Source organism: Cryptomeria japonica, chromosome 9 (genome assembly GCF_030272615.1).
Source record: "Cryptomeria japonica chromosome 9, Sugi_1.0, whole genome shotgun sequence".
In the NCBI taxonomy this organism is placed as follows: Eukaryota; Viridiplantae; Streptophyta; class Pinopsida; order Cupressales; family Cupressaceae; genus Cryptomeria; species Cryptomeria japonica.
Genome location: NC_081413.1, coordinates 132370286 through 132398037, shown reverse-complemented (window position 1 = coordinate 132398037; position 27752 = coordinate 132370286). Strand labels below are relative to the sequence as shown.

The 27752-nt window shown below is 39.2% G+C and overlaps 1 protein-coding gene across 1 annotated transcript in view; it reads right to left on the bottom strand.

Annotated features, from left to right (window-relative positions):
- Window positions 1–27198, bottom strand: part of LOC131858310 (uncharacterized) — a 36485-nt gene extending 9287 nt beyond the window's left edge. Inside the window, exon 1 of the mRNA XM_059211510.1 lies at window positions 26887–27198. Coding sequence (XP_059067493.1) covers window positions 26887–27198 — 312 coding nt within the window. The remainder of the gene's footprint in view (window positions 1–26886) is intronic.
- Between the last annotated feature and the right edge of the window lie 554 nt (window positions 27199–27752).

Sequence of the window (27752 nt, the reverse complement as noted above, 5' to 3'; positions counted from 1 at the left end):
TAATAAAAGAAAAGCTTACTCATTCGAAGAGTTTTTCCCTTGTCCTTACGACCTGTCTATATCCGTTGCACCTTATCCCCCAGGATTTGAGATCCCCAAATTCACCAAGTATGAAGGAAAAGGAGACCCCCACGACCATGTCCGAGAATTCCACATCTTATGCCAAGAAGTATCCTATAGTGACCTTTATCTTTGTAGACTCTTTCCCAAGAGTCTCATGGGAGATGCCCTGGCATGGTTCTCATCTCTACCGCGAGGTTCCATTGCCTCCTTTCCAGACTTGGCAGAACAATTTGTGGCCCACTATGCATACAACATGGGTAATGACGTTTCTATGATGGACCTATGTAATACAAACAAAGGACCGGAGAAACCTTCACCAATTTCCTACAAAGATGGCGACATCTTATCAAGAAATTTCAGTGGGACATGGCAGAACAACATCAAATTGAACTATTTCAAAAGAACTTGGTGCCTGAACTTTCAAGACCTTTAATATCTCTCAATGTATCAAATCCTTCCAAAAATTGATCGATAAGGGCCTCGCCCTCGAACGTGTCTTGTTGGAGGAAGGAACCTTGAAACATTACCAGAAGTCATCACAAAGTTCTTCCTCTTATCATAACGACAAGCCAAAATTCTGGGCTAAGAATAAAAATGTGGTCAATGATGGTGTAACTGATGCAAAGTGGGCCCAAATTGTGGCCGCTCTCCCAAAGTCCACCACCAATAGTCATCAATTCAACAACCAAAATCAATCTCAAAAACCTCACAACAATGTTTCAATCTAGGGATGACCACCTCGATTGAATAACAAGACTCCAAGAGACTTCACTCCTCTTGCTGAACTTATTGAAGTGGTGTTTCAAAAACTTGTCCAAGCAGGTGTAGTGGTTTTTCCAATCACTCGCCCGTTTGACCCCAATCAACCTAAACCAAGATGGTATAATGAAAATGAGTATTGTGAATATCATCGTATCAAGGGACATGATACACGAAAGTGTATGAAACTAAAGATCTACATACAAGATCTCATTGATAGAGGTGAGATTGAAGTGGCAAATGCAAAACCTGGTAATAATAATGACAAACTCAAAATGTACTAGGAACCCTTCCCAAAGCATGATAAAGGCAAAGGCTCATCATCTAATGCAATGGGTTATGACTACGCTAATCACGTAACCGGTTTTGATTTTTTAGTAGGTCGCATTGAACCTGCAGACAATCATGTCAATGTCACAACCATCCAAGGAGTTAATCCTCCTTCTTCCCAAAGTAGACCAAATCTTGCTAGGATAGTCATTCAAGGCGCCACGCCTTCAAACTCCCATTTCCAGAATGACTGCAATGCAACTACACGTTGAGGAAGAGTCACCATCCAAGGAGTTTCTCCCCACCAAACCCACCCATGTCTTCCACCCGTCAATATGACCTCCTTGATCAACTTGGGAAGACACCCGCACAGATCTCCATTTTGGAACTTCTCAAGACTTCCCCAGTCCATAAAGAAATTTTGGAACAAGCCCTTCTCCAATCACGCATTCCTGATAACATCAATGCCACCCAATTCCAAGCCCTCATTGGAAACCTTGCCGCCCAACAACATATTGTATTTAACTAGAAAGATGCTCCTGCAGATGAAGACCATAACAAACCTTTGCACATCGAAGCTCTCATCCACAAGAACAAGGTCAAATGTATCCTGATAGATGGTGGATCTAGGCTTAATCTATGTAAATACAAATTAATAAAACAATTGGGACTTTCTAAGGATCTGATAGACACATCAGGAAGGATCACAATAAAGGCATATGATGATGCAGAAAGAATTTCAAAGGGTGTAATCACATTACCTCTTCAAGTGGGCCCCATTACAATTGAAACCCCTTGCCAAGTACTCGATCTTGATTTCCCCTACAACATTCTCCTCGGGAGGCCATGGATTCATTCTTTGCTGGCCGTACCCTCCACCTATCACCAATGCATCAAATTCCTCTATAATGGAAGAGTGATCACTGTCAAAGGTGATCCCCAACCTTTTCAATATTGCAAACTATTAGAAGGGAAGCATCCATATCATTGCCCACTAAATAGACCCTCACCAACGTCTCCATCTGACACATCAAATGTTGCCTCCACATCATCCCAACCAAATAATCAAATCAAGATCTTGGACAATGGCTGTGGAGAATACAAATTGGAGGACGTCATATTAATAGGCAACCTCCCTCCCTCTCCTAAGTCATTTGGCAAACCAAAAGAGCTAAAAAAGGACCCAAAACCAATCATGCAATGCCAAAATACCACCTTCCAGCAATGGGACCCACTTGATAATGAGAGCCTCGAAGCAGATATCTCTTCATGGCTGTACCGGGAAGAGGATGATGATCCAACAAGAATATCCAAAGAAATGTACCCAAAAGCATTTGCCATAGTTGAAAAAATGGGTTACAAAGGACACGGTCTGGGACTAGAGGAGAAAGGAAGAAAATCACCCATAAATCCTATCTCCTACAGATACAATAGAGGCTTGGGGTACACCCCGGTGCCTAAGATTACTATTGCCGGTGCCCCTTCTAGTCCTTCTTCGGATATCAAAAGCGCTGACAAAGAGGAATTCCATGAAATGCCTTATGAATATGAGAAAGATACCTTCTTCGATGCTTACATCAATACCATCACCCTCGTAACCCCTCCCACTTCACATGAGCTACATCTTGTCCATCCTGAACTCATTGACTGGGTCCAATGAGACAAACCCACTTTAGATATCTACACCGACGATAATGCTCTCATTGCTCTCCTAACAGTGCAAAATATGGAAGATTGTAATAGAATTGAGGGTATTCAACTACATGAAAAGGGATACTTTGGTAGTCAAGTTAATGCCCTTATCCACAAAAAAGATAATAAAAGAAAAAGATATGATTTCCTAGGTGAAAACCTCCCTGAGGCACCTTTGGATGAACAAGAAATAAAAACAAAGGGCGTATTTGAAAGTGAAAACCTAGAAAAGACACTTGACGATGAGGGATTTGACCTCCCTACCATTGGTTACCTTCCACAGGACAAATCAAATTTGTTGATAGAAGAAACAGACAGCATCAACATGGGCACTGAAGTCATTCCGAAAAATGTGCTCATTGCCAAATCCCTTACCGAAATTGAAAAACAAGACTTCATCAACTTCCTTATAGAGGTTAAAATCAATTTTGCATGGTCCTATTCCGATATGCTAGGGTTGGATCCTGCCTTGGTGGTTCACAATCTCGCCGTCCGCCCAGATGCAAAACCTGTAAAACAAAAACTCTGCAAAATGCACCCGCATATTACTCTCTTGGTCAAGGCAAAACTTCAAAAGTTGTTAGACATAGAATTTATCAAACCCATAGACTACGCTGAATGGGTCTCCAACATTGTACCTATCGGAAAACCTACTTGGGGCATTCGCATCTGCACAAATTTTTGAGATCTAAATATAGCTTGTCCTAAAGACGATTTCCCACTCCCAAACATAGATATGATTGTGGATCTTACAGAAGGACATGAAATGCTATTGCTAATGGATGGGTTTTCTGGATACAACCAAATTAGGATAGCAAATGAGGATCAGCATAAAACCACATTCACAACACCATGGGGTACTTTCTGTTACCGGGTCATGCCTTTTGGCCTTAAAAATGCTGGAGCTACATATCAACGGGCAATGATAACAATTTTTCATGACCTCTTGCACAAAATTATGGAGGACTACATGGATGATCTGCTAGGGAAATCCAAGACAAGGCAAGAGCACATCCCTATTCTAAAATAGATCTTCGAAAGATTGGAAAAATACAAGCTGCGCCTGAATCCCAAAAAGTGTGTGTTTGGTGTCACATCGGGAAAACTACTAGGATTCATTGTTTCCCGCAGAGACATCGAGGTTGATCCCACAAAGGTAAAAGCTATTATGGAAATGCCTCTGCCAAAAACTCTCAGAAAACTACGTAGTCTCCAGGGAAAACTCCAGTCTATCAGGCGTTTCATTTCACAGCTAGCTGACAAGTGCCATCCATTTGCACACCTATTACGTAAAGACACAAAATTCAAATGGGATTGCCTCTGTCAAAAGGCCTTTGAAAAATTAAAAGAATATCTAGCATCACCTCTAGTTTTGATGCCACCTACCCTTGGAAAACCCCTCATTTTGTACATATGTGCTACTACAGTGGCATTGGGGGCATTACTGGCGCAAACAGATGATCAAGGGAAGGAACACGCCATTTACTACATTAGTCGGACGTTGGTAGGATATGAACTCAACTAAACCCCCATTGAAAGAGCATGTTTGGCATTAGTGTTCAGCACACAGAAACTATGACACTATATGCTAAACAACAAGACAAAATTAATTGCGAAAATTGATCCACTTAAATATCTCATGTCAAAAGCTACTCTCACTAGCAGAATGGCTAAATGGGTCTTGCTCCTAAGTGATTTTGACATCGAATATGTGGACAGAAAGGCAATCAAGGGAAAAGTTATTGTAGATCAGTTAGCTGAAGCTCCACTTCTAGGTGGTCACCCTCTTCTCACAGAATTACCAGATGAGTTCATTATGACTGTTACCACATCCTTCACATGGCAATTGTATTTTGATGGCTCCTACACTCAAAATGGATCGGGGATAGGAATATTATTGGTCACACCTCAAGGAGATGGAATCCCCAAATCATACAAGATAGCCTTTGCATGTACCAACAACATAGCAGAATACAAGGCCCTCATCATAGGTTTATGCTTGGCTATCCACTCAAAAATAAAGGAATTACAAGTTTATGGTGATTCTCAGCTCATTATAAAACAAGTCAATGATGAATACCAGACAAAAGATGATAAACTCCTTCCCTACTGTACCATGGTTGAAGATCTTAAACAACATTTCATGGCAATCAAGTTTGATCAAATCCCACGAACAAACAACAGGGCTGCAGATGCAATGGCCACCATTGGCTCCCTCCTTCAAATGCCAGCACACAGTCAGAAGTGTGAGTTCTTGGTCGAGCAATTGTTTATACCAGCATACGACCTACCAAAATCTAAAATGGTGTGTGTTCTCGTTGGTCCAGAGTCTCCTTGGTACCAAGAAACCTTCACTTTCCTCAAAGACAACACCATTCCCCCACATCTCACCAAAACCCAACAACAAACTTTCATCCGCCGTTGTGCTCGTTACACCATCCTTGCAAACACCTTGTTCAGAAGGCATTTTGATGGTTCCCTCCTGAGGTGTTTAGATAAACAAGAAGCCGAATGGGCATTACGTGAAGTACACGAGGGCATCTGTGGGGCACACTCAAGTGGACTCACATTGGCTAAAATTTTTTTGAGAACATGATACTATTGGCCTAAAATGGAAGAAGATGCATACAACTATGTGAATAAATGCATCCCTTGCCAGCAGCATGGCGACAAGATTCATTCACCATCACAAGAATTGCAGCCATTCATTACACCATGGCCCTTCTCGCAGTGGGGGATCGATCTCATTGGGAAAATCCACCCTTCATCTTCCAACGGACGTAAATTCATTATCACCACCACCGAATACTTCACCAAGTGGGTAGAGGCTATCCCTCTTACTTTCACCACCGGCAAACAAATATCCAAATTCATCTTGAACTACCTGATCTGCCGATATGGCATCCCAAAAGTTATCATCACAGATAATGGTAAACAATTTAAAAACCAGGATGTCAAAGAACTCGACCAAAAATTCAACATCCAACACCGCTTCTCCACTCCATATTATCCCCAAGGCAATGGCCAAGCTGAGGCTTCTAATAAAACCCTAATAAAAATCCTCAAAAAGACAGTCAATGAAGCGGGCCGTGATTGGCACCTCCAAATCCATCCTGCATTGTGGGCCTACCATACCTCCATCTGCATCCCCACAGGTGCCACTCCTTATTCCCTAGTATTTGGTTCCGAAGCTATCCTTCCCCTTGAGATCGAGATCCCCTCTCTAAGGGTATCGCTGCAAAACATCCTACCAGAGGAAGAATACAGAATTGTCCACTTACAAGAGCTAGAATTGTTAGATGAAAGGCACCTCAAGGCCTTGAATCATCTCCGGGTATATCAAAACCATCTGCACATGAGTTATCATAAAAAAGTCAGAACCTGAGAATTCCAAGTTGGTGATCTTGTCCTCATGGAGAATTAGAAAAATCTACAAGAAGGAGAAAAGAAAGACAAGTTCGAGCCTAATTGGCTTGGACCATATGTAATCACAGTGAAATATGGATCAGGAGCTTATCAGTTGGCTACTCCTGAAGGAGATCCTTTGGATGGTCCAATGAATATCATGCACCTCAAAAGGTTTTATGCTTAGTCCTCAGAAAGTCTTAAATTGTCAAAAAAAATAAAAAAAATGAGAAAAAAGATCTTGAAAAAATTGTCACTTTGGTGCAAACCTGGCAAACAGGCACCTTATGATACAAAAAAAATTAAAAAAAAAATTAGAAAAAGAAAGAAAAATAATTCGTCCATTAGTGAAAACCACTTGGTGGCGCCATGGACAAGTACCTTGGTGAAAACCTCTATGCAGATGCCAAGGTAAATAACTGGATCCACTGTCTATCATGTCGATACTACAAATCATCTGCCATCTAGCCCACCCATGCGCAACATTCCTTCTTTTCCGCCTCCCAATAAAACATGTGAATGATGATGAGTCTTCACCCTAGTCATGAACAAGGAATGTCCCATTGAAACTGAGATTTTATGCCTCTGTGTATAAGCTTCAAGAAGTCTTGAGAAACAATCCCAAGTCCATCCTAGTTCTACTCTTGGCAAGAGGTATCATGTGGTCGCAAGGAAGAGACTTGTTAGATTTTGTTAGATCTTTTCATATAGGCTTGCATCTTTTGCCCTACGACTTCCTGGGTTCTTCCATATCTAGGTACATTATGATAGGTGCATACTGGGGCATATTTCATAGTATGGCATGATTTGGATCCTTCTTGTATAAATCGGTGACTTGGTACTAGTGTTTATCAACACTTACCTTCTCGTGTACAAGAGGTATCGGTGTGTTTGAGGGTTTCCTTGCATGAACCCACAATTTTGTATTAGTGTTTCTTAACACTTGCATTGTTGTGTGCAAGAAATTCCTGTTTATCTACAGAGTCAGTCCACGCCCTGCGTTTCTCATCGCATCCTGATTTCTATAATCAATGGTGCAAGTCACTCAGGGCAACATCAAACTAGGTTGGCTCTCCACATTTGTTGTGCACAAAATCTCACCATCATTCCATCAAATCCTAAACTCAATAATCCCATGGAGTTCTCAATTGCCCCCATTTTCCTCCGTGGTCTTGCATCTCTTATTCTTCTTTCCAAATACCTCATGACTACTTCATATATCTTCCTCATTTATCCTTTCCACCCTAATTTTTCTTCCTCTATTTTTTTTTCCTCACATAATCAATTCTGATTCTGATTCATGTCATATATAGGATGTATCCTTCCCAAAACTAGATGCTCTGATCACGTCTTATATAGGATGAATCCTTTTTGAAACCAGACGTTGTGATCTGATCATGTCTTATACAGGATGAATCCTTCCTGAAACTAGACATTGTGATCAGTCATGTCTTATACAGGATGTATCCTTCCTGAAACCAGACATTGTGATCAATCATGTCTTATACAGGATGAATCCTTCCTGAAACCAGACATTATGATCTAACCATGTCTTATATAGGATGAATCCTTCCTGAAACCAGATGTTGTGATCAGTCATGTCTTATACAGGATGTATCCTTCCTGAAACCAGACACTCTGATCATGTCTTATACAGGATGAATCCTTCTTGAAACCAGACGTTGTGATTAGTCATGTCTTATACGGGATGTATCCTTCCTGAAACGAGACACTCTGATCATGTCTTATACAAGATGAATCCTTCCTACAACTAGATATTGTGATCAATCATGTCTTATACAGGATGAATCCTTCCTGAAACCAGACACTTTGATCATCTTTGTCTTATACAGGATGAATTCTTCTTGAAACCAGACTGAATCTAGATCTTATCAATCGAATCAAATCAAATCTATCAGGATATCAATTTTGCAAAACTCCAAAGATCAAATACCTCAATTGATCTCCCGAGGGGGCATTACCATACCATAATCTATCAATCAACAGCCAGGGCATCCTATCAAACCAATATCAACATCAAAACAAGACTATTCTTTGAATCAATGTGTCATCACACCTCACTTCAAAGAGGGGCAAAATGTAGACACTTAAAAAATAATTATTTTAATTATTTTTAATTCCTCGCATAATTAATTAATTAATTATGTTAATTCAAATTCCTCTCAATATTAATTAAATATAATTAATATTGTCACTATAGCATATGATTGATTTATTTAATAAATCAATCCCTTTCTTTATTCTTCTAAAAAAATAAAATCCTCACAAATCTTCCTCTTAGCTAATTAATTTCAATTAATTAGTTAACCTACATGATTCCTACAAATCATCTTCTTAATTCATTCTTCTAGAAACTCCCTAAACTCACTTAACATTATTCTTCTAATTTTTTATTTCCTCCACTCATTCTCTCTCCTAGTCAAATTTTCCCACAAATATTAATCCCACCTAACATTTCCTCTAATCCCCCTCCTAATGACTCGTTAATGGTTAATCATTATGATTAGTCACGAAGTCAACTCTTTGTCCTTTTCATCCAGCCACTAGCTTTAAATGCTCTTTTCCTAGGTGAATGTAAGATTTTTGAAATCACACATTCCTCTAGGCATCCCCTCTCCCAAGGAATTTTTAATTCCTTTTTATTCCTCCAATCCCCATGATATCCTTTTTTGGAGAATTTTTAATTCCTCCAATGCATCTTGTGGAGTGTGGAGATACGAAATGCCTTTAAGGCATATTTCTTGGTCTCCACACCCTCTCTTAGAGCTTGTGTGAGCTCACAAGTAAATCTTAGCCCTTCATCTCGAATTCATCCTAGCCATCCATTTTCCTCTCCTCTTCCTATAAAATAGGGTTCCATCCCTTCATTCTAAACATCTTGAAATCTAGTAAGTTTATGCTGCCCTTTTGAGCCGAGAAAATTATCTTGGCAACTTGATCATCTCATCCTTATCATTTTTCAAATCCATTCCATTTGTGCACAACATTGGAGAGCCATCCACATCCATCAATCAAAGGAGCACATCAAGTTGAGCATTACCAAGGGGCGCCTTCACTTCATCAAGCTCAATCCGAAGGAGAAGGTAAAATAGCAAGGTGAAATGGTCTTTTAATGATATTTTAGCATTCTGCATGTTTATTTCGTTATGTTTTGATCATTTTACCTTCAAATCTATTTTTCCCTCTTCACCCATTTCAAGGGGTGAACTGAAAGTTCATTTTATGTGTAAATGCAGATTTTATTAAGTAGCCTACTTTGAACGCTTATATCTTTTTCTCTGTTGATCTTCATGAAGAATTTCAAAGTGCACTGAATTCTATGCATAAATGTGAGAATTCATGCAAAATTTCAAGTCTTCATGAATTCATTTGCTCAGTTTTCAAAGCTCAATTTGTTTGCAGTTTGTGCTGTTTGACAAGTCCTTGTTTCAGCTGCTAGTCAGAGCCCTTTTTTGCATAAGTGTAAAAGTTGCCTCAGTGAGTGTCATGTTAGAATGTTTGTTCCGAGCTATTTTTGGTATAAATGATGAGCTATGTTTCAAATTTCAAGCTCCTGCCAATCTGTTTGACGGTTTTCAAAAGGGTTTCTTGAGCCATCTATTTTAGTGATCCGTACTTTCATTGCTACATTAGTTAAAGTGGCTATTTTCATGAGCACACCATTTGCACCTAGTCAACCTTTTGGTTGAACTAAGCATTCAAAGATTTGATATGTACTTCAAGGTACCTATGCCTCAAATTTGAGGGTCTATGGAGATCGTTTGATATTTTAAAGAAAGGCATCATGAGTTGCTTGAGCATTGACTTCATTAGGTCCACTATGCCGACAAAGCCAGTTGGTCATCTTTGACCATTAATATCTCTTCACTCAGGATTCATCTTGAGAAACTGCTTGGGAGAGTTCATGTTTGTATATCAGAGTATACACCTGTCAGTTTGCAAGGTTCAGAAAGGTGTTTTGATTATTTTGAAAATTACGTCTTCACGATTAAATGCGAAAATGTGGCACAAGTGCCTGAAAGTTGCAAAACTTAGTTTGATGATCCGAAAATGGTGCCAATCGATTCCAGAGGTATGTGTAAGTTTCATGAGGCATTTCAAAGGTTAGTTGCATGAAAACAATTTTTTTTTTAGCCGGACCCACTTTGGGGCCCGACCTGGCTCATGCTTGTGCATTAAATTTTATGGTGAACTATTCTTACTTCATGATAATGCAACTTTCCATACCTTGGTCTTCACATCGCCATCATCATTCTTCAAATTCTTGTACCTTTCATCACAGTAATAGTGATATGATTAAAGTTTACTCTGCAGTAATTTTATTGCAGGAAATATTTGAGATTTTTGGTATTGATAGGATGACAGTTTCATCTCATGCACTACAGGAGGGGATGATTACAGACACTTTAGAGAAATCATAAAATGAGTATGTTTGTGCTCCTAACATCAGGTGGATTTCAGTCACTAGTCTTGTACAAATATTTAACAACAAGAAAAAGATGAAATCTAACATGCATTCTGTTCAATTAGCAAAGGATGCTTAAAGAAAATGTCACCAAGATTGCAAAACCTGATGTGGCTGAGAAAACACCAAGTCAAGGAAAGAAGAAAGAAGCACCTAAGGAAGCAAGAGGTGAGGAACCTGAGAAAATTCAAAGTAAAGGGAAGAGAAAAAGGGCCATTCTCACGTACCTTCCCCTCCACGTGATGGCTGTTATAAGATTGTGCATAAACTTTTATTCAAATCGCATTGTCCAACAACCCCCTACGTGGAGTGGAGTTTAGGAGATGTAGAAGCTTTTAAGCTTTTATCCATATAAAATTCTATCTCCCTCCATGTGAAATCTCCTAGGCATGAGGCCAATGTCCTGCATGGTGGAGTGGTGATTGAAGAGGCAACAAAATACCTTCTAGCAAATATCGTGGGCAGGCTAAAAGCCAAAACCCTCCCCTGCGTGCTAGACAAGAAGCAAGTGCTATTGGAAAATGGTTCCCTATTATCCTCTCTACATTGAAAATCAAAGGCTAATGCTTCCTTCCAAGTGAAGCAATTTGTAGTTGTAAAGCCAGGGTCTCTCCCCTATGTGAGGTGCATTGGCAGGCTTCCCTTCTCATGTGGTTGACTCGGGCATTGAAACCTCAAGTAAATAAGAAACAAATGGCAAATCCTCTCCTCTACGCATAATGTTTGGGAGGCTGTAGAAACTCCAAGCAAGTCTCATGGCAGGTGTTTTCCTCTCTGCCAGTCACTCCTCCCCCCAAATCTAACGCAACAGAGCATGAGAATCCACGTTAAAATGGTGCTATTGGCAAATCCTCTCCTCTGCGTGGTTTTTGAGTAGCATGCAGAAATTTAACCAAATCAAAATGCAACGACAACATCCTCCTTGCATGCAAGCTGGAAGGTGGAGTATGGTGTGGATAAGGCTATTTAAAAACTCTTAAAACAAATACAAATTGTAGATTGAAACCAAAGTCCTCCTGGGGGAAACGATGAAAAGGCAATTAGAATATTTTAAGAAAATGCAACAACAGATGCATGCCAAACTCCATGCCATGAGCCCAGCTCCTCCCTATGTGGATGAGGAGAGATTCAAAAAAGAGTTTTAGAAAATGAAATGGGCAGCCAAGCTAGTCCTCCCTGCCGTGAAAAGAAGAAATGAGAATAGTAGATTGTGGCTGGAATAGAGGCGTTAAAGTCTATAGACAAAGCCTCTATAAAATTTCAAGCAAACTATGTGTGGCTCTCCTCCCTCTGCGTGGCTCATAAGGTATAGGAGCATCATTAAATTTAAAGCAAATGCAGTGCAATTCCACAACATATGCCCACATTTTCCTTTGCATATGAATGGTGTTGGCTGGGCCCAAGGTGGACCCCATGCACATGGGCACACTTCTCGAGGTGACCAGGTGGACCCCATGCAGGCACGGATCCTGAGGTGAGTTTTGCAGAGAAAGGGAGACTTAACCGGTGAGCAAGTTCAGAGAAGATTGATGGTGTGCGTTGATTTGCAAAGGGAAGATGATCAAAACTTACCGTTTGCAAAATGACAAAAAGCTCAGGCGGAAAAATGAAGGTTAAAGATCGATCATGTTCAGCAAGATCCGACGGTGCACGCGAATTCGCGAAGGAAACATTCATGCACGTTACCCATTGCAAAGCAGTGAAAGATGATGAGGCATCCAAGTGGAGGTCCAGCCCGCGAGTCTCGCTGACATGGCAATGACGTGGCGCTGAGGTGGCAACAAGGTGGCATACAAGCAGGTAGTCCAGTGGTAGCGACGTGGCTGACAAGTGGCGGATTGATGAGGTTTCATCCCAGGTGGCACCTAGAAGACCTATTAGCGAATCACAAGCTGCCATGTGGCAGGGCGTCAGGCCAAAATCAGGGAAAAATCAAGCTTAAAATCAAATTTAATATATAGTTGAGACTATATAAGAAATTCAAAAAATTTAAATGGTGGTGCACATGAAGAATTAATTCACTTAGAGGGTTATGTTTGCCCGAAATGACAAGTACTATATATCACTGGAAAGCTCTCAGGATAAGGAATCAAATAATACAATTAATTTTAACATATTTGGGATTAATTTTGAGAGTAGTTTCCATGGGAAAGAGAAAGGAAAATGAAATTTAGTTAGAAGAAAAGACACTTGGCAATTTTGGTTGCAGACCTAATCTTTTCCCTCTTCTTCTTAGTCTCTATTCTTCTCATTTTGAAGAGATCACAAATTTTTGTAAGAAAACTCTGGAAAAATATATTTAGGGCCTTTTTCTGGTTTTGAAGGATCATTCTGAGTTATGTAAAGATTTTGAAGAAAGATATCAATACACTAATCACAACATTTTGAGGCTAGATTCCTGTTGTCTTCTTGTATGTATGATTGATTTACTAGTTCAGTTAGATAATCTAGGATTGCTTGATTGAATGAGTTGCAAGGCAATTTAACAGAGATGTTTTAGGTTTTCTCTCAAGGAGGGGGATTAAATATACTTAAGATCTTTCTGGTAGTAAATCAGTAATTCTGCTTGAATCTGATAACTGGGTTTAGCCTAAAGGTAAAATTTATATATGTCAGGCATATATAAATTTGGTGAAGTCAGAATGATGAAATGTATTTGGATTTCCTATTTATAATTCTTATTTAGTCTTAGGTGACTCCGAAGCCTAGGATAAGGTAGTGGTATAGTTTGCTAGGTTCTATAACCTTCTTGGAGATCAATAAAAGTGATTACAAGCCTTTCTTTTATGTTCAGATTATGTTCAAGGTGATAAGGTTTGTAGAAGTTGACTCTGTTTTTCTGCAAGTCTTCAATCATAGTTGTGAAAAGTAATCACAAAGGGTAAACCCACCTAAGCTAAGTGAAAGCTTGAAGTGTAGAAGGTTTTGGTATAAACCTTGTTATATGCTATCTTTTGTTTCTATTTCCTATTGTTTCTCTCCATAAGCGATAGATATTTAAGATTCGAGTAAGGAAAACAAAGCAATCAGAATTTAAGACCAACAATTCCTTGATTGTGTCAACTCATGATTCAACTGATCATTCTCATAGGTAAGCTTGAAGCATTCATAAAATCTTTCCTTCAATGATTGTGCCAAATTTTCTTCATTTTTCTTTCGGTCCTCAATCTCCTTAGTCAACCTTATCACAATGGATTGCATCTCATTCTTCAAAGCAACATTCTCTCTCAAGCTTGTTAACTTCATCAACTTTATCCTAGTATTCCATGATCTGATCTTCTTTCTCCTTTAGTTTGTCCATCAATTCCTTCATCTTCTCTCTAGAGATGTTACCTTGATCCTTCAGGTCATTAATGAAATCATCAACAAAATCCAAGTTCTTCTTAAAGGTACAGATCTCATTTCTAGCTGCATCAAGATCTTAAAGTGCCATACTGAGTTGTCTCTAAAAATAGGAATCCATTGAACCAATCTCTTGGACCTTCCTCAAGAAGTTAAGCTTCCTCAGAGGAACTAGGCTCTGATACCATTTGATAGAATCAAGGAACACTGAGAGAGGGGGGGTGAATTAGTGTTTTATTGGAGATTACACTCAAAAACTTATTCTTTATCCACCGGTTAGCAATGTATAATAGTAAAGAAAATAAGCAAGCAATAAATAAACTAGAGATCCACAACACAAGAATTTTTACATGGAAAACCGGAAAGGGAAAAACAATAGTGGGTCTGGAACCCACAATAATCATATACTATGGCCAGGAGTACATAAATATTCATAGATGGGGAATGCACTTGCATTCAGGTTAACTGCCTAGAGCTCACTACTCAATTACAATGAAACAGAAGGCTACAACCTTCAGGGAAGTCTCACTGACTCACAATTTAATTACAATGAGGAAATACAATTAAAGAACTCTATAATATCATCTAATAAGGAAAGAATGAGTTCTAGTGTGAACAAGATCTTTGATTGTACTCACTCTTCAATATGCTCTATTTCTGTCTTAGTCAGTTATCAGATCACCTGGGAATCAAATGCGTACGTGAAACTATTCTCAATCACACCAAAATGGATCACCACAACAATAATATACAAAAAACCAATCACCAATTCAATCTTATATATTCGGTCATATAAAAAATAATCTCGAGGTCCAATTCGGCTATAAAAAATGTAATAGGTAGGTTCAAGTCGACTTCAATCTCTAAAAAAACATATCACTGGACCAAAACAATTTTCCAAAATGCTTCACCAATGTCAGTCTCAATATTTTCACCTCAGACTTAGTCACCAAAATCTCCGCAATCACTGGAAATCTTTCCGAACCAAAACTGTACTAAAATAATCCTGATTTACCGGTCAATTGGCTACTGGTTAACACTTGGTTATGGATAAGAAGAATTATGACCACCAGATCAAATCTCCAAGAAGAGTTGCCATCAATGACAACCCTAAACCATAGATCAAGCATCAGAAATCATTGGATGAGTGTCAATTTCCAACAGGGTCTATTTATAGCAGGTCCAGGATTCTGGACTTTGTTTCAATCTTGAGGTTTCTTTCGATCTTTCATCTTTCCTTTTCCATTAATTTTGTCACTTGAGCACTCATCAAAAAATCCTAATCTTTCCTTGTCCTTGTGGGATTTCTGCATGGATAATAACTTGTCCAACAATGTGCTACATTCATTAACTTTTGCTTTAGCTTTTAGCTTTAATAACTCTTGTTCTAGCTTCCCATTCTCTTCTATCTTTAGATTGATTATATCCTTCAAGATTTCTTCCACCTTTCTACTTTCTTCAACCCACAACTTATATTACAAGTGTGGTTGTCATTTCACCAAAAGATCAACCTGTTAATGCTCGATACAACCACTAGAGTTATAGAATCTATAGGAGGCGGTTAAGCCATGTCACAAACCCAAGCGCTACGCTACATAACACAAGGAGACCAAGGGAACACACCTTGCAAAAATCCCCCCCAGTGTAAGTGAGGAGTTTGAACCCGTGACCAAGCTCTGATACCACTTGTTACAAGTGTGGTTGTCATTGCACCAAAAGATCGACCTGTTAATGCCTGATACAACCACTAGACTTATACAATCCACAAGAGGCGGTTAAGCCATGTTGCAAACCCAAGTGTTGTGTTGCACAACACAAAAAGACAAATGGAACACACCTTGCAAAAACTTCAGATTCACAATAGTCTCATTTGCATGCTTCAATTCCTTACTAAAATCTTGATGCCTTGCTTTGAACTTCCAGATCTAATCTCTTAACTTCTTCATACATTCAATTGATACCTTAACATTTTCCTTTAAGTATTCATTCTAAAATTCCAAACTCTTTAGATCTTCAAGGTCTATCTTCAATTCTTCATCCAAGTATTATTCTCCATCCATGTCCATAGGAGCCATTTGTTTAAATCAAGATCTCCCTCAATCGGTTAAGCTAACAACTAGGGACTAGGCTCTGATACCAATTGTTTAAGAAACTAGAATACTGAGAGGGGGGGTGAATCAATATTCTCTAATTCAGAACATTCTCTGATAAAATCTAAAACTTATCTTAATCTTAGACGTCCTTAGAAAAAGATGAAATATGCAATAGAACTAAAATCCACAACATGCACAACCATAAGAGGAATGTACCATATTTTTATATGTGGAAAACCCAAATTGGAAAAACCACACTGAGGGTTAACACTCAAAATAATATAACTAGTTATATGGAATTACATAAAGAGGCTCACTGCTAGAGGGCAAATTGCCCAGATTACAACGACTCATTGTCAAGAAGGCTCAATACTAAAAAAAAGGAAATGAACTGAGAATTTTGCATCTACATATGCATGTGATTAGTGATAGTTCTAATACTTAATATAAGTATAGATCCAATAGCCAACAAGATGAGGGGGGGGGGGTGAATCATACAAACTTAATCATCCATAAAAACATTAGATTCAACCTCGGTAACATATATATTAGTAATATAACCAAAACTGTTAAACATGCAAACTCAAAAGCATATGAACAACATAAACCTCATAACACCAGATTTAACGTGGAAACCCAAATAGGGAAAAACCACTGTGGGATTTCAGAGCCACTAAGAAATATACTCTTCTAGAGTATGCTTGGTTAAAAGCAAATCCTGTTAAAGATTACAAACACATTGTTAGATGTGACCCGGTTAAGAGATTTCCCTCAGATCTATTAGGATCTTCAACTTGTTAGAAGTGACCTTGTTAAAGGATTTCAAACACTCAATCAGAATGTTACCTTGCTAGAGGGTTTACATATAAGACTGTTAAGTCCACTCGGTTAAGAGATTTTCTATCACTTTCACAAAATAACAATAATAAAAATCTATCTGCTACTTCACATCTAAAATGCTAAATTAGATTCCTATTTGTTCAATACAATCTAGACATAGAACTAATCTTGTCTATCTGCTGGGCTTCTATACTTTGTTATTCTAACAGGTCTTCAAGCTTCTGTGCTTGGTAATCACTATATAGCATCCCTGTGCATACACTTGCCTGCATACATTGTTTATCAATAGTTTCCTATTTATAAACAACTAGATAACTGCTTAATCTCCTTGATCACATTTCCCATGATCAACATAGCCATCAGATCTTCAATCTTGTCCAGGTTCAATGCATCTTTCGATCTAAAAATGTTTTACCCCGCCTTGGAACTTGCAAAATAGTCTTGGAACTTGTGCCAGGGTATTGCGGTTCAATTTGAGCTGTAGATCTTCATGCCAACTTTTCATTGCCTTAGATTCATTAACAAACTTCTTCCATGGCTCACCAATCATTTAATCCATTCCAGCTCATCAGCTTCCTTCATTAAATACCGCATGTAAACATTTAATGCATTCTGTTATAGCTCAGTTACAACTCGGTGAATACTAAACCTCACTCGGTAGACATTCCGCCTTCATTAACCGATAGCGATAACCTTAGGGTTTACCGACTAGGCTCTTTGCTTGATAACATAGTATAGTATTAACTTTACATTTTACAACATATGTATGATGTTAAAACAATCTAAAACATCATGATCTCATCATTGTCTGACTTGGTATTAGTTTCCCATTGAATACCTTATTCTTCCCCTTATTCATCATATTCTTTCTTGTCTCTTTTACCGACATCTTTATAATCTTCATATCATACTTCTCAAGATATGGCAACATCATACTGAATTAGAAAATTAATTTCTTGACATCAATGACAAAATAATAATATCAAGATAGTAAAACATCTTTAATCAGTTATATCCATAATCATCAAAAACCTTCTCAATATCCTTATGAAATGCCAACAATCTTTCATTGTCTGTTATAATGCAATATTGCCAACAATCTCCCCCTTTGGCATTGATGGCAAAACCAATTGATTTGACCTTAAAATATTTGGATTGCTATGATTCTGAAATGCTGAAATGCTCTCCCCCATACATTAGACTTCTCCTCTTTTCTTCAATCTTCTCCCCTGATAGGTCTTCTCTTAGTCTTCTCTCCTTTATAGTAGTCTTCTCCCCCTTTGTAGGTCTTCTCCCCCTTTGACAACAATGCCAAAAAGTAAAGAACTAAAACATAATTTCTTTCTGTAAGAAGTGATTCTCTATTGTTGTGTATTAACTGAGTCTCGGTCAGAGCATTTGTCTTCAATTCTCGTTCCCTATATAATTCCTGTACAACTTTAGAAAACATCCTAAAGTGTATAAATCAACATCAACTCCCAAAAGATATTTAATAGAGTCATCAGATTGATGCTTTTACCGAACTCGGTCAGTGAGTAAAAGATAGGTGTAGGACCCCAGCCTTACTTCTGAGATATTCAAAAGTGTCCTTTGGTAGTGGTTTGGTGAAGATATCTACTATTTGCTCCTTTGTGCTAAAATACTCCAACACCACTTTCTTCTCTTGAGCTTCTTCTCTAAGATAATGATATTTGATAGATATGTGCTTTGTCTTAGAGTGCATAACAGGATTCTTTGAAATATTAATGCACTAGTATTGTCACAGAATATAGTTACTGGCTTGGTAACTTTCTCATTTATACCTTCCAACAATTGTTTGATCCATGCAATGTTGGTACAATTCAGTGCTGCAACAACGTATTCAGCTTTTGTTGTTGACTATGAAACACATCCTTGTTTCTTGCTAAGCCAACTCACTAGTCTTTCTCCTAAAAAGAAAGCTCCTCCACTTGTGCTTTTTCTATCATCAATGTTGCTTGCCCAATCAGCATCAGTATAAACTTTTAAATCAAAATCATGTCCTTTTTGATATACTAAACCATAATCCTTAGTGCCTTTCAAGTATCTAAAAATTCTTTTGATTGCTATCATGTGTGTTTCCTTAGGATCTGCAGAGAATCTTGCAACTATACCTACTGCATGCGTTATGTCTGGTCTGCTGTGAACAACATATTGTAGTTTTAAAATCATGGATTGGTAAAGTGTCTCATCAACAGATGCAGATTCATCATTCTTAGATAATTTACAGTTGGTAGTCATAGGAGTACTTACCGGTTTTGAATCCTCCATTCCAAATTTCTTCAAGATTTCCTTTATGTACTTGGATTGAGTAATTAAAATCTCATTTTTCATTTGCAATATTTGTAAACCTATAAAATACTTTATCTCATCAATTAGTGACATCTCAAATTCCCAAAACACATATGCTGCATCCTGCATCCATGCGGTTAGTACATTTGCATTATATCAAACATCACATCAAGCATTTTATCCATTTCATATTATAAATGCATCAAAAACACATAAAAAAATATATCCATACATGTTCCACAATAATACATAAATAGTGCATACGCCATCCATACATGGAAAATAACATAAGTCATAACACATTGCATCCCATCATATCGATGCATATCATATCATATATCCACATAATATCAGAGTACAAAATTGGACTGTCTGTCCTAAGTATGGCCCACAGGCTGACTGCATAACGTCACACTACATAATGTCAATTGTCTGTCATAAGGAGTACGTGCCTCTGTCACTGGGTGCTCCCTCTACCCTCCTCATCCCTACCATGTCTCATGGATGATGTCCCTCCTGGTCCTGGCTGTGGTGGTCTCATAGGTCCACTCACCCCCATGTTGCTCACTAACCTCCGAGAGCATGCCCTGCTCTCTGTCCTCGATCATGCCCGATATGACGATGCTCTCTGCTCTGGTGGAACTAAACTCTCATATAGTGTCTTCCAATGGTGTATCTCCTCTCCGGTCTCTACCAACATCTGTGCCATCTCCTATGCACTGGCATCCCTAATCAACCCAATATACTCAGTGACTCTTTGTTCTTCTCGCTGTGCCTGCGCTATTGTTGTATCTCGAGCCGCTGTCAATCTAGCTATCTCCGCTCTGAACTGATCCTGCTCTATCCTCAAGATGGCATTCTGTCTCTCTACTGTCACTATGTGATCATGCTGACTTGCTATGGTAGCCCTGCACATCTCCATCTCCTCTATCCTAGCTGTCTCCGGCTCTATGGGTATATCCTGCAATGACTCCTGATCGGCTGAATCTGGCTCATAATCATCATCCCCCTCATCATCTCTGTCCTCATCATCCTCCTCATCCTCATCACCGCCCTCATCCTCCTCATCCTCACCATCTCCCTCCTCCTCTCTTGTGAGTGGGAATTTCTCCTGTCTCCTAGGTACCAGAATATCAGGATCTGTCAATGGCACTGGCCGTCGTCGTGCAAACCATCTCTCATACTCCTCTATCATCCCAGCGTCCACCACATCTGATCTCCTATCCCACTATCTCTGTTGTAGCTATGTGAAGTTAGCATATGCAATGTGTGGCTGAATCATCCTCCCCCACTGACTCGTCTCTCTGTGAGATCGGGCAAAGTGTGCAGTCCCTCTCGGTACCTCCTGCCTCTCTCCAAACTGTCGTCTGACTCCTTTGGCAGGTACATCTCAATCACTCTCTGGCAATTCACTGGTTGCCCAATCAGGTACCTCTCCTGTCTACAATACGGTAGCTCATCCCTATCATATGACCATCTAGGGCAATCAAGATATGGCCTCCATGTGAACTCTCTCAATCTATCTAGCTCATGTCGCCAATACAATATGTATCAAAAAGGACCCTATCTAAGTGTTCCTCCATAGCAATACACATATGGTCGGTGTGGTAATACTTGTCTCTCTGCAATCAGTCGACATATGGCTATGTGCTCAAATGCCCATACCTGTAACAATGTGACTCCACAACTCAAGGTCTGAACTCCCTGATATGCTATCTGATGCAACTGAAAATATAGCATAGCTAGTACACAAGGTCCCCATGCGTACACCATCCCCTCGCCATCTACTCTAGCACTCTTCCCCATCCAATAGGGAATCCATGTCCTTGTCTGTCCCCTGCTAGTAGGCATGCTATCACCACTGCTATCACCACATATCGCTGATCATACTCTAATGCCATGGTCTCCTAGCCAATCTCCCTCTCTATGATATCTAGATCATCTACATCGCACTCAAATAATCTGCACAAAGTGTCTCTCCCTATCACTAGGTCATACTCTACCATCTCTCCATGAATTGGAATGTGGAGGATATGCCATACATCCTCTAGTGTCACAGTCGCCTCTCCAGTCGCCAGATGGAAAGAGGAGGTCTCCGAATGCCATCGCTCTGCCAATGTGATAAGCAGTCTTATGTTTGCCCTAATCTCAGGCATGAATGTGATATAGTATATCCCAAGTCCTGCTAATGTATCTCTGTCCGTGCTTCTGAGTCTATGTCGTAACATGAAGCAGTCAGGTCGGTTCTCCCGTGTGATCAAAGGATACTGTCGACTCTGCATCACAATTGGGGCACATTTTGTCAATTTTAGGGTTTGCTCCTACGGGCTGCATTTCCTTGTTTCATGTCCAAATCAGGGTGTTTCTAATCTCTTTTGGCCTATCCTATTCTTATCCCCCCTTTTCGGATCATTCACATGCCATTTTTGACCAAATTAGGGTTGCCAAAGCACAACTGCGCCTGTGTGCTAACTCCTGCACCTGTGTAGCAACAAACTGCACCTGTGTACCCTACACAAGCACAGAAGACCCTACACAAGCACAGGATGCACTCACACAGGCGCAAAAGTTAGTTTTTGCATTCCCTGTGGGCCTCGTAATGTCCCGTAAGCAAGTCAAATTCCTCAAATTGACAATATGGATTTTTGAGATACATACCGCTACTCCCACGTCATTCGGTCATCTATAGGTGTGTACACATTCTCCAAGGTGATCTTCCATTGGAATGTTCGCCATCTCTCTGCAAGTGTCCTTTTCCAGAAGAACAAATTCTCCTCTTTGGCTAGTGCAAATGAGCAATTTTCACTCTCTTTGTCTCATTTATAGATCTTTGTCAGTGCATAGATGGACATGCACCCTCTCCATCTTATGCTAGTCATGGTCTTTTGCATCATCAATTGCTTGTCCTTTGTGTATCCAATCTCCGATTGTCGGTTCGTTTGATCCTATCATTTTTATCAATCAATTGGCCTCTTTTCTGCATGTTTCTAGCCAATTCCTCGAGGGGGCATGCGTATGTCATTGTCAGTTGTCTGGGGCATTTTCATTATCATTCTTTGAAACAACGCTTCAAATCGCATTGTCTCAAAGAGGGGCAAAATGTAGACGTCTAAAAAAGGTCAACGCTTGTGGAGTCATACTTTAACATTTGCGCATTGCCTTATTTTAGGGTTTTTGTGTCGCATTAACATTTCTCCTATGATTCGCACTTGGTCTTTATCATTTGCGAGCATCGAGTCATTCTTCTGCATTCTTCATTTGTCTCACTTTCGAATTTGGTCTTGTCGATAGCAATATTTGTTATGATTTTGGTCGATCTTATCTTGTTGCATCAATGTGCGTGCTCGTTTGTCAAATTTTGACATCGTTAATTCGATTTCATTTGGACATCGTCAATCCTAATTAGGGTTTTGTCCTATTATCAATCTTGTCATCTTGCGATCGATTTGTCACCGATCGTTGTTGTTATCAATCTTGTCATCTTGCGATCGATTTGACATCGATCGTTGTCATTTTCAATGTTGTCATCTTGCGATTGATTTGAGATCGATTGTTGTCATTTTCAATCTTGTCATCTTGTGATCGATTTGTCATCGATCGTTGTTATTTTCAATTTTGTCGTCTTGCGATCGATTTATCATCGATCGTGGTCATTTTCAATCTTTTCGTTTTGGAATCTATTTTGTCATCGATCCTTGTCTTCTTGTCAATTTTGTCATTTTGTGATCAATTTGTCATCGATCGTCGTCCTTCTCAATCATGTCTATTTGGATCAATTTGTCATTGTTCCTCGTCAATTGGCACATTTATCAATCAAATCATTTGTCAGCATTGGTCCTTTATCAAGTCAGAATCATGATCAAATCGAATCGATATCAATTATCCTTTGTCAAGACCTAATTGTCATTCTTGCATTTTCTAATTCATCTTCTAGGGTTTCATGATTTATTCATTTAACCTTGTTTGTCATTTCTCCCTCTAGGTTAAATAATTTATTTATTTATCCTAAGTCTTCTTGTCACAATTAAATGTTTATTTAATTAGCTAATTAATTCTTCCCTCTTTGTGAATTAATTAATAAATGAAATTTTTTTAATTAATTCACTTAATTCCTATTTTCCTCATTTTCTAATTTTCCTAATTTCTAATCCAAATTTATCCTATTTTTCTAGTAATTTCATGGGAATGACATTTCAATTTGTCATAATTTGTCATAATTGACAATCAATCAATTTTGACATAGAAATTTGTCATAATTTTGTCATAATTGACAATCAATCAATTTTGCATAGAAAGTGCAAATTTGTCATAATTTGTCATGTTTGTCATTCTTGATTTGCAATTTCCATTCGATTCTCTTCATGCTAATCCTGTCTTTTCTCCAATTTGTCTATAAATTGGATGAATTTCTTCAATCAAGGCCCCTACCTGGTCGAATCAATCATGCTTCAAGTATCCTTGCACTACAATCTTGTCTACTTGCTTTCACATCATGCTTATGCACTAGTAGGTGAGATCCACAAACAAATCTATTTGAAGGAGAAAGAAGGACAATGGAGCCACATGAAGGAGACATCCAAGTTTGCAATGGTTTGCATTTGAATTGATGTCTTATTTTCATGTCTTTATTGAGTGTTTTTAGGATTGATCATTGCATTTGAGCTTTCGTGATTGAGCTAGGCTAATTCCTATTTGCTTTGATGATTCTAGATTTCCTATCTACCATAATTGGTGAACCCGACGTGAACTTACCCCCTAACCATGGTTTTGAGTGCTTTTGAGATGATTTGGAGGTCAAAAACCTAAGAAACAGGGTAATGCAGGGCTTTCTAAGAACTTATGCGCCTGTGTCAAAGACTTATGTGCCTGTGTCAAAGGGATCTATGCCTGTGTTGCATCATTCTGCGCCTATGTTGCATCATTTTGTGCCTGTGTGAGACATTCTGCGCCTGTGTAAGGCCAGAAACAGAGGTAAAAAGCAGTGTTTCTTACTTGCAAATTGTTTTGTTTTGCATTCTGTTTCTGCTCTTTGGTTTTTTGGTACTGATTCTTTGTGCAACATCCTGGCATTACGCATGGCAAAGACAAAGATGAAACTACTAACGAATTTTATGCAGGTTTGATAGTCAAAGATCAAACATATCAAACTTCTAACTTGGTGGTTTTGTAGGTTGCCTTGGACTACAACTAAACTTTGTGTTTGTAATTAATATTTAGGCACCTAGTATGATTTCTAAATAGGATGGAATGAACATATGTTTTCTTTGATTGTTGAGTTTGACATTGGAGTAGGAGAGTATGCTCTCATCCTTCTTAGGGTGATCAGAAATCCAGATCTTCGATACCATGCTCATGTTTTTGATTGTGTGTCACCTTTAGAGGGCCTGCCTTCCCGACCATTTGCTTTTGCAAGCAAGTGACAATCGTGAGAAGGGAACGACCCAAAGTGAGTACGGCTAGAATACCTTGGCATTCTAACTCACTATAAATAAATACCTGATGGGCGAAAGCTTTGAAGGAAGGGTTACGTGGGAATTGTAGTTACTTGGGAAGTGATGACGCTTGAACTCTTTCTCATATCAACATCTAAGTAGGACCTCACGGTCTAAATCATGCTTGCGCGACTACATTTGTTTGGTATCTTGGTGGGCTTAATGTCTCAATCATGCTTGCGTGACACCAAGGAGTAATGCTTAACAGAAATCCTGACTAAACACCTTGTATTTAGAGGCCAAAAATCCTTCTAGTTACTTGAGAAGGACAAGTTCGGATACTTGGAAGAGATACTAAGTTCACCATGGGGAGATTTCCATGGGGACTGATGCTTGGCTGCCCTGAGAAGTGAGTGTCGTGGAGGGGAGCCCGTGGGGTCAAGCATCTATGTATTCTCCTTGAATCTCATAATGAGTCTACCTGTCAAGTACCTACTGCCCTTGCCTAACATAAGAAATGTGTGAATGAGCATGATTGTTTTGAGTCTAAGTTGAATATCTTGTCTTCTTTGCTTGTCAAAAGTTGAATTGTGTCTCATTTCAAAAAACAAGACAAATGGATTCAAAACAAGGTTAAACACAAGAGTATTTCATCCAACAAAGTTCAAAACACCTTCAAACATGGTTGTCAAACATTTTTCAAAATCTTGTCTCAACATTCATGTCACTTAGATTTAGGTTCATCCTAGGTTTGCATTTTGCAAAAGTCATTGTCAACTACCAAGGTTAAGTTTCACCTAGATCATACTCCTTTGCATATCAATAAGGGTCATCCAGTTGCATGTGTCCTCTTGCATTAGAGTAATACCATTTCATAATTCAAACTTAGGTTGACATTGTCATACATTTGCATTTGCATACTCTAGGTTTCTTCATTAAGCTTAGGTCATTATCATATCATATTAGGGTCATTTGCATAGTAATTGTCCCTTTGCATATAGTGTCAAAACTAGGTTTTTGTCATGCTTGAGTAATCCAAATCTTTGATCAACCCTAAGTCATTGTAAGGAGGTCTAGACCTTATCAAACCTTTTCTCTTCTTGTCATCAATGTCATTTGGTCAAACCTAGCTTACTATCCAAGCATATAGGGGAGACATTGTCATTTTGTCCTTTTGTCACTTGGTCCTTTTGTCCTTTGAGGTCTAGATATCATTTCAATTTCCTAAGGGTCTCTTTTTAGATTTGCATTTCAAAAGTTTGTCAAAATCTTGAAAAATAACCAAAAACATAGGTTGCACTCTTGCCATAGATTGCATTTTCATCTTGTTGGTGTAAATAATTATTCATCTTGGATATTATTACACTTTACTTAAGTTTACTTAGGAAATGCATTTTCATAGTAGTTTGGGTATGAGACACTTGGGTGTTTGTGCCATATTGGGATAGTGTGTGTAGGAGAAATTCCACCTTTTATGGTGTTGATCTTGTTGTTACACTCCATATTCAGTGGGTGATCCACCTCATGTGGACTATTATATTATTTCTCCTACCTACCCACACCTATTTCCTACCTACCCTTGTTTCTTATTGAGCCACATGTCATGTTTGTGTGCTCACATATCCCTAGCCTTGCCTATATAAGAAAGCTCATCTACATTGTATGTAATCATGATTATTGATCATTTTCTATTGATGAGAATATAGTTTATTCTTGTCCTATATTGTGTCTCTATTTTGTACATTTCATTGAGCTCTTGATCTTGGCAAAATCTCACATGGTATCAGAGCCATTGGGGCTTCATTGATTCATCTTGAAGAGGCATTATTGCGACGTCAAGAGGTAGATTTGAGGAGCAGCATCTTTTGGAGGCGTCCTAGACCAGATCCGACCCCGCCATTGCGTCCAGAAGGCCGTTTCCATGAATTTTGGTTATAAAGTCGGCCTATTTTGGTGAGAAAATTTTTTTCGCCAATTTTGCTATAATCGTACGGATTTCCAAATTTTTTTATTATATTTTTCGAAAAAAAAATAAATTATTTTTTGAAATTTTTTTTGAAAAATCAAAAATAAAAAAAATTAAAAAAAAACTTTTCGAAAAATCAAAAAATATAAAAAAATCACAAAAGCAATTTTTTGGGGGGTCCGCAGACCCCCTCATGACCCCCGTACCACGTCTGCAGGTCTGCAACACCTGATAGCGCCGCTTGCAGCTCTGTTCCTGCTCTGGACGACATGCCTGTACCTGCCACTGAACTCCCACAGGTCCCCGCCGATCTCCCTGACGTCGCCCGTACTTGCTGATCTCCTCGCCGCCGTCCGTGCCGTGCGCCTGCAGGTCCCTGCCGGCCGCTCTGCATCTCCTGCCGGCAGCTCTGTCCATTGCCGGCCCCCTCGGCACCCAGCCGCCGGTCTTCTCCTCTCCGGCGATCATCCTGTCCACGCCGCCGGTTACACCATCCTTCGCCGGCGACCACCTAGACAGGCGAACCCGTGTCTGCCACATGGCAGGCGGCCACTGGCCTGCGGGCTAAACTGTACAACCCGTACACATAGTCATCTGCCACGTCATCTACCACATAGAGCTGCCCAGTCAGCAATCCGTACGGTACGACCTGCACAGTCATCTGCCCAATCAGCAGTCTGTACAGTATGGACGCCTAGTCAGCAGGGGCGAAGTTTTTGCGATGATCATACGACCTTCAAATTTAACACAGTGACTTGTTGATGTCAGCGCCACGTCAGCATTTTTCAAAAATTTTGCAGGCCCCTCTCATTTGCATTTTTGATTTTGCAGTTCAACTTCAAATGGCCATAACTTACTCATTTTTGCTCCTTTTTGGATGCAATTTTTTTTTAAATGGGCTAGAATTTCATGTTCTCCATAGTGGTGAAGAAATTTTTTGATTTTGATATACGGATTTTTCAAAAAATGCAGTTTTTGGTGACTGTACCTGGGTAATCCCAGTTTTTGCAACTTCAGAGGCTTCGTTTGGGGTCATACAACCTCCTTTTCAGGTGCCATTTTTTTTGAAAGTGCGTATTTTTTCATCTACTTTC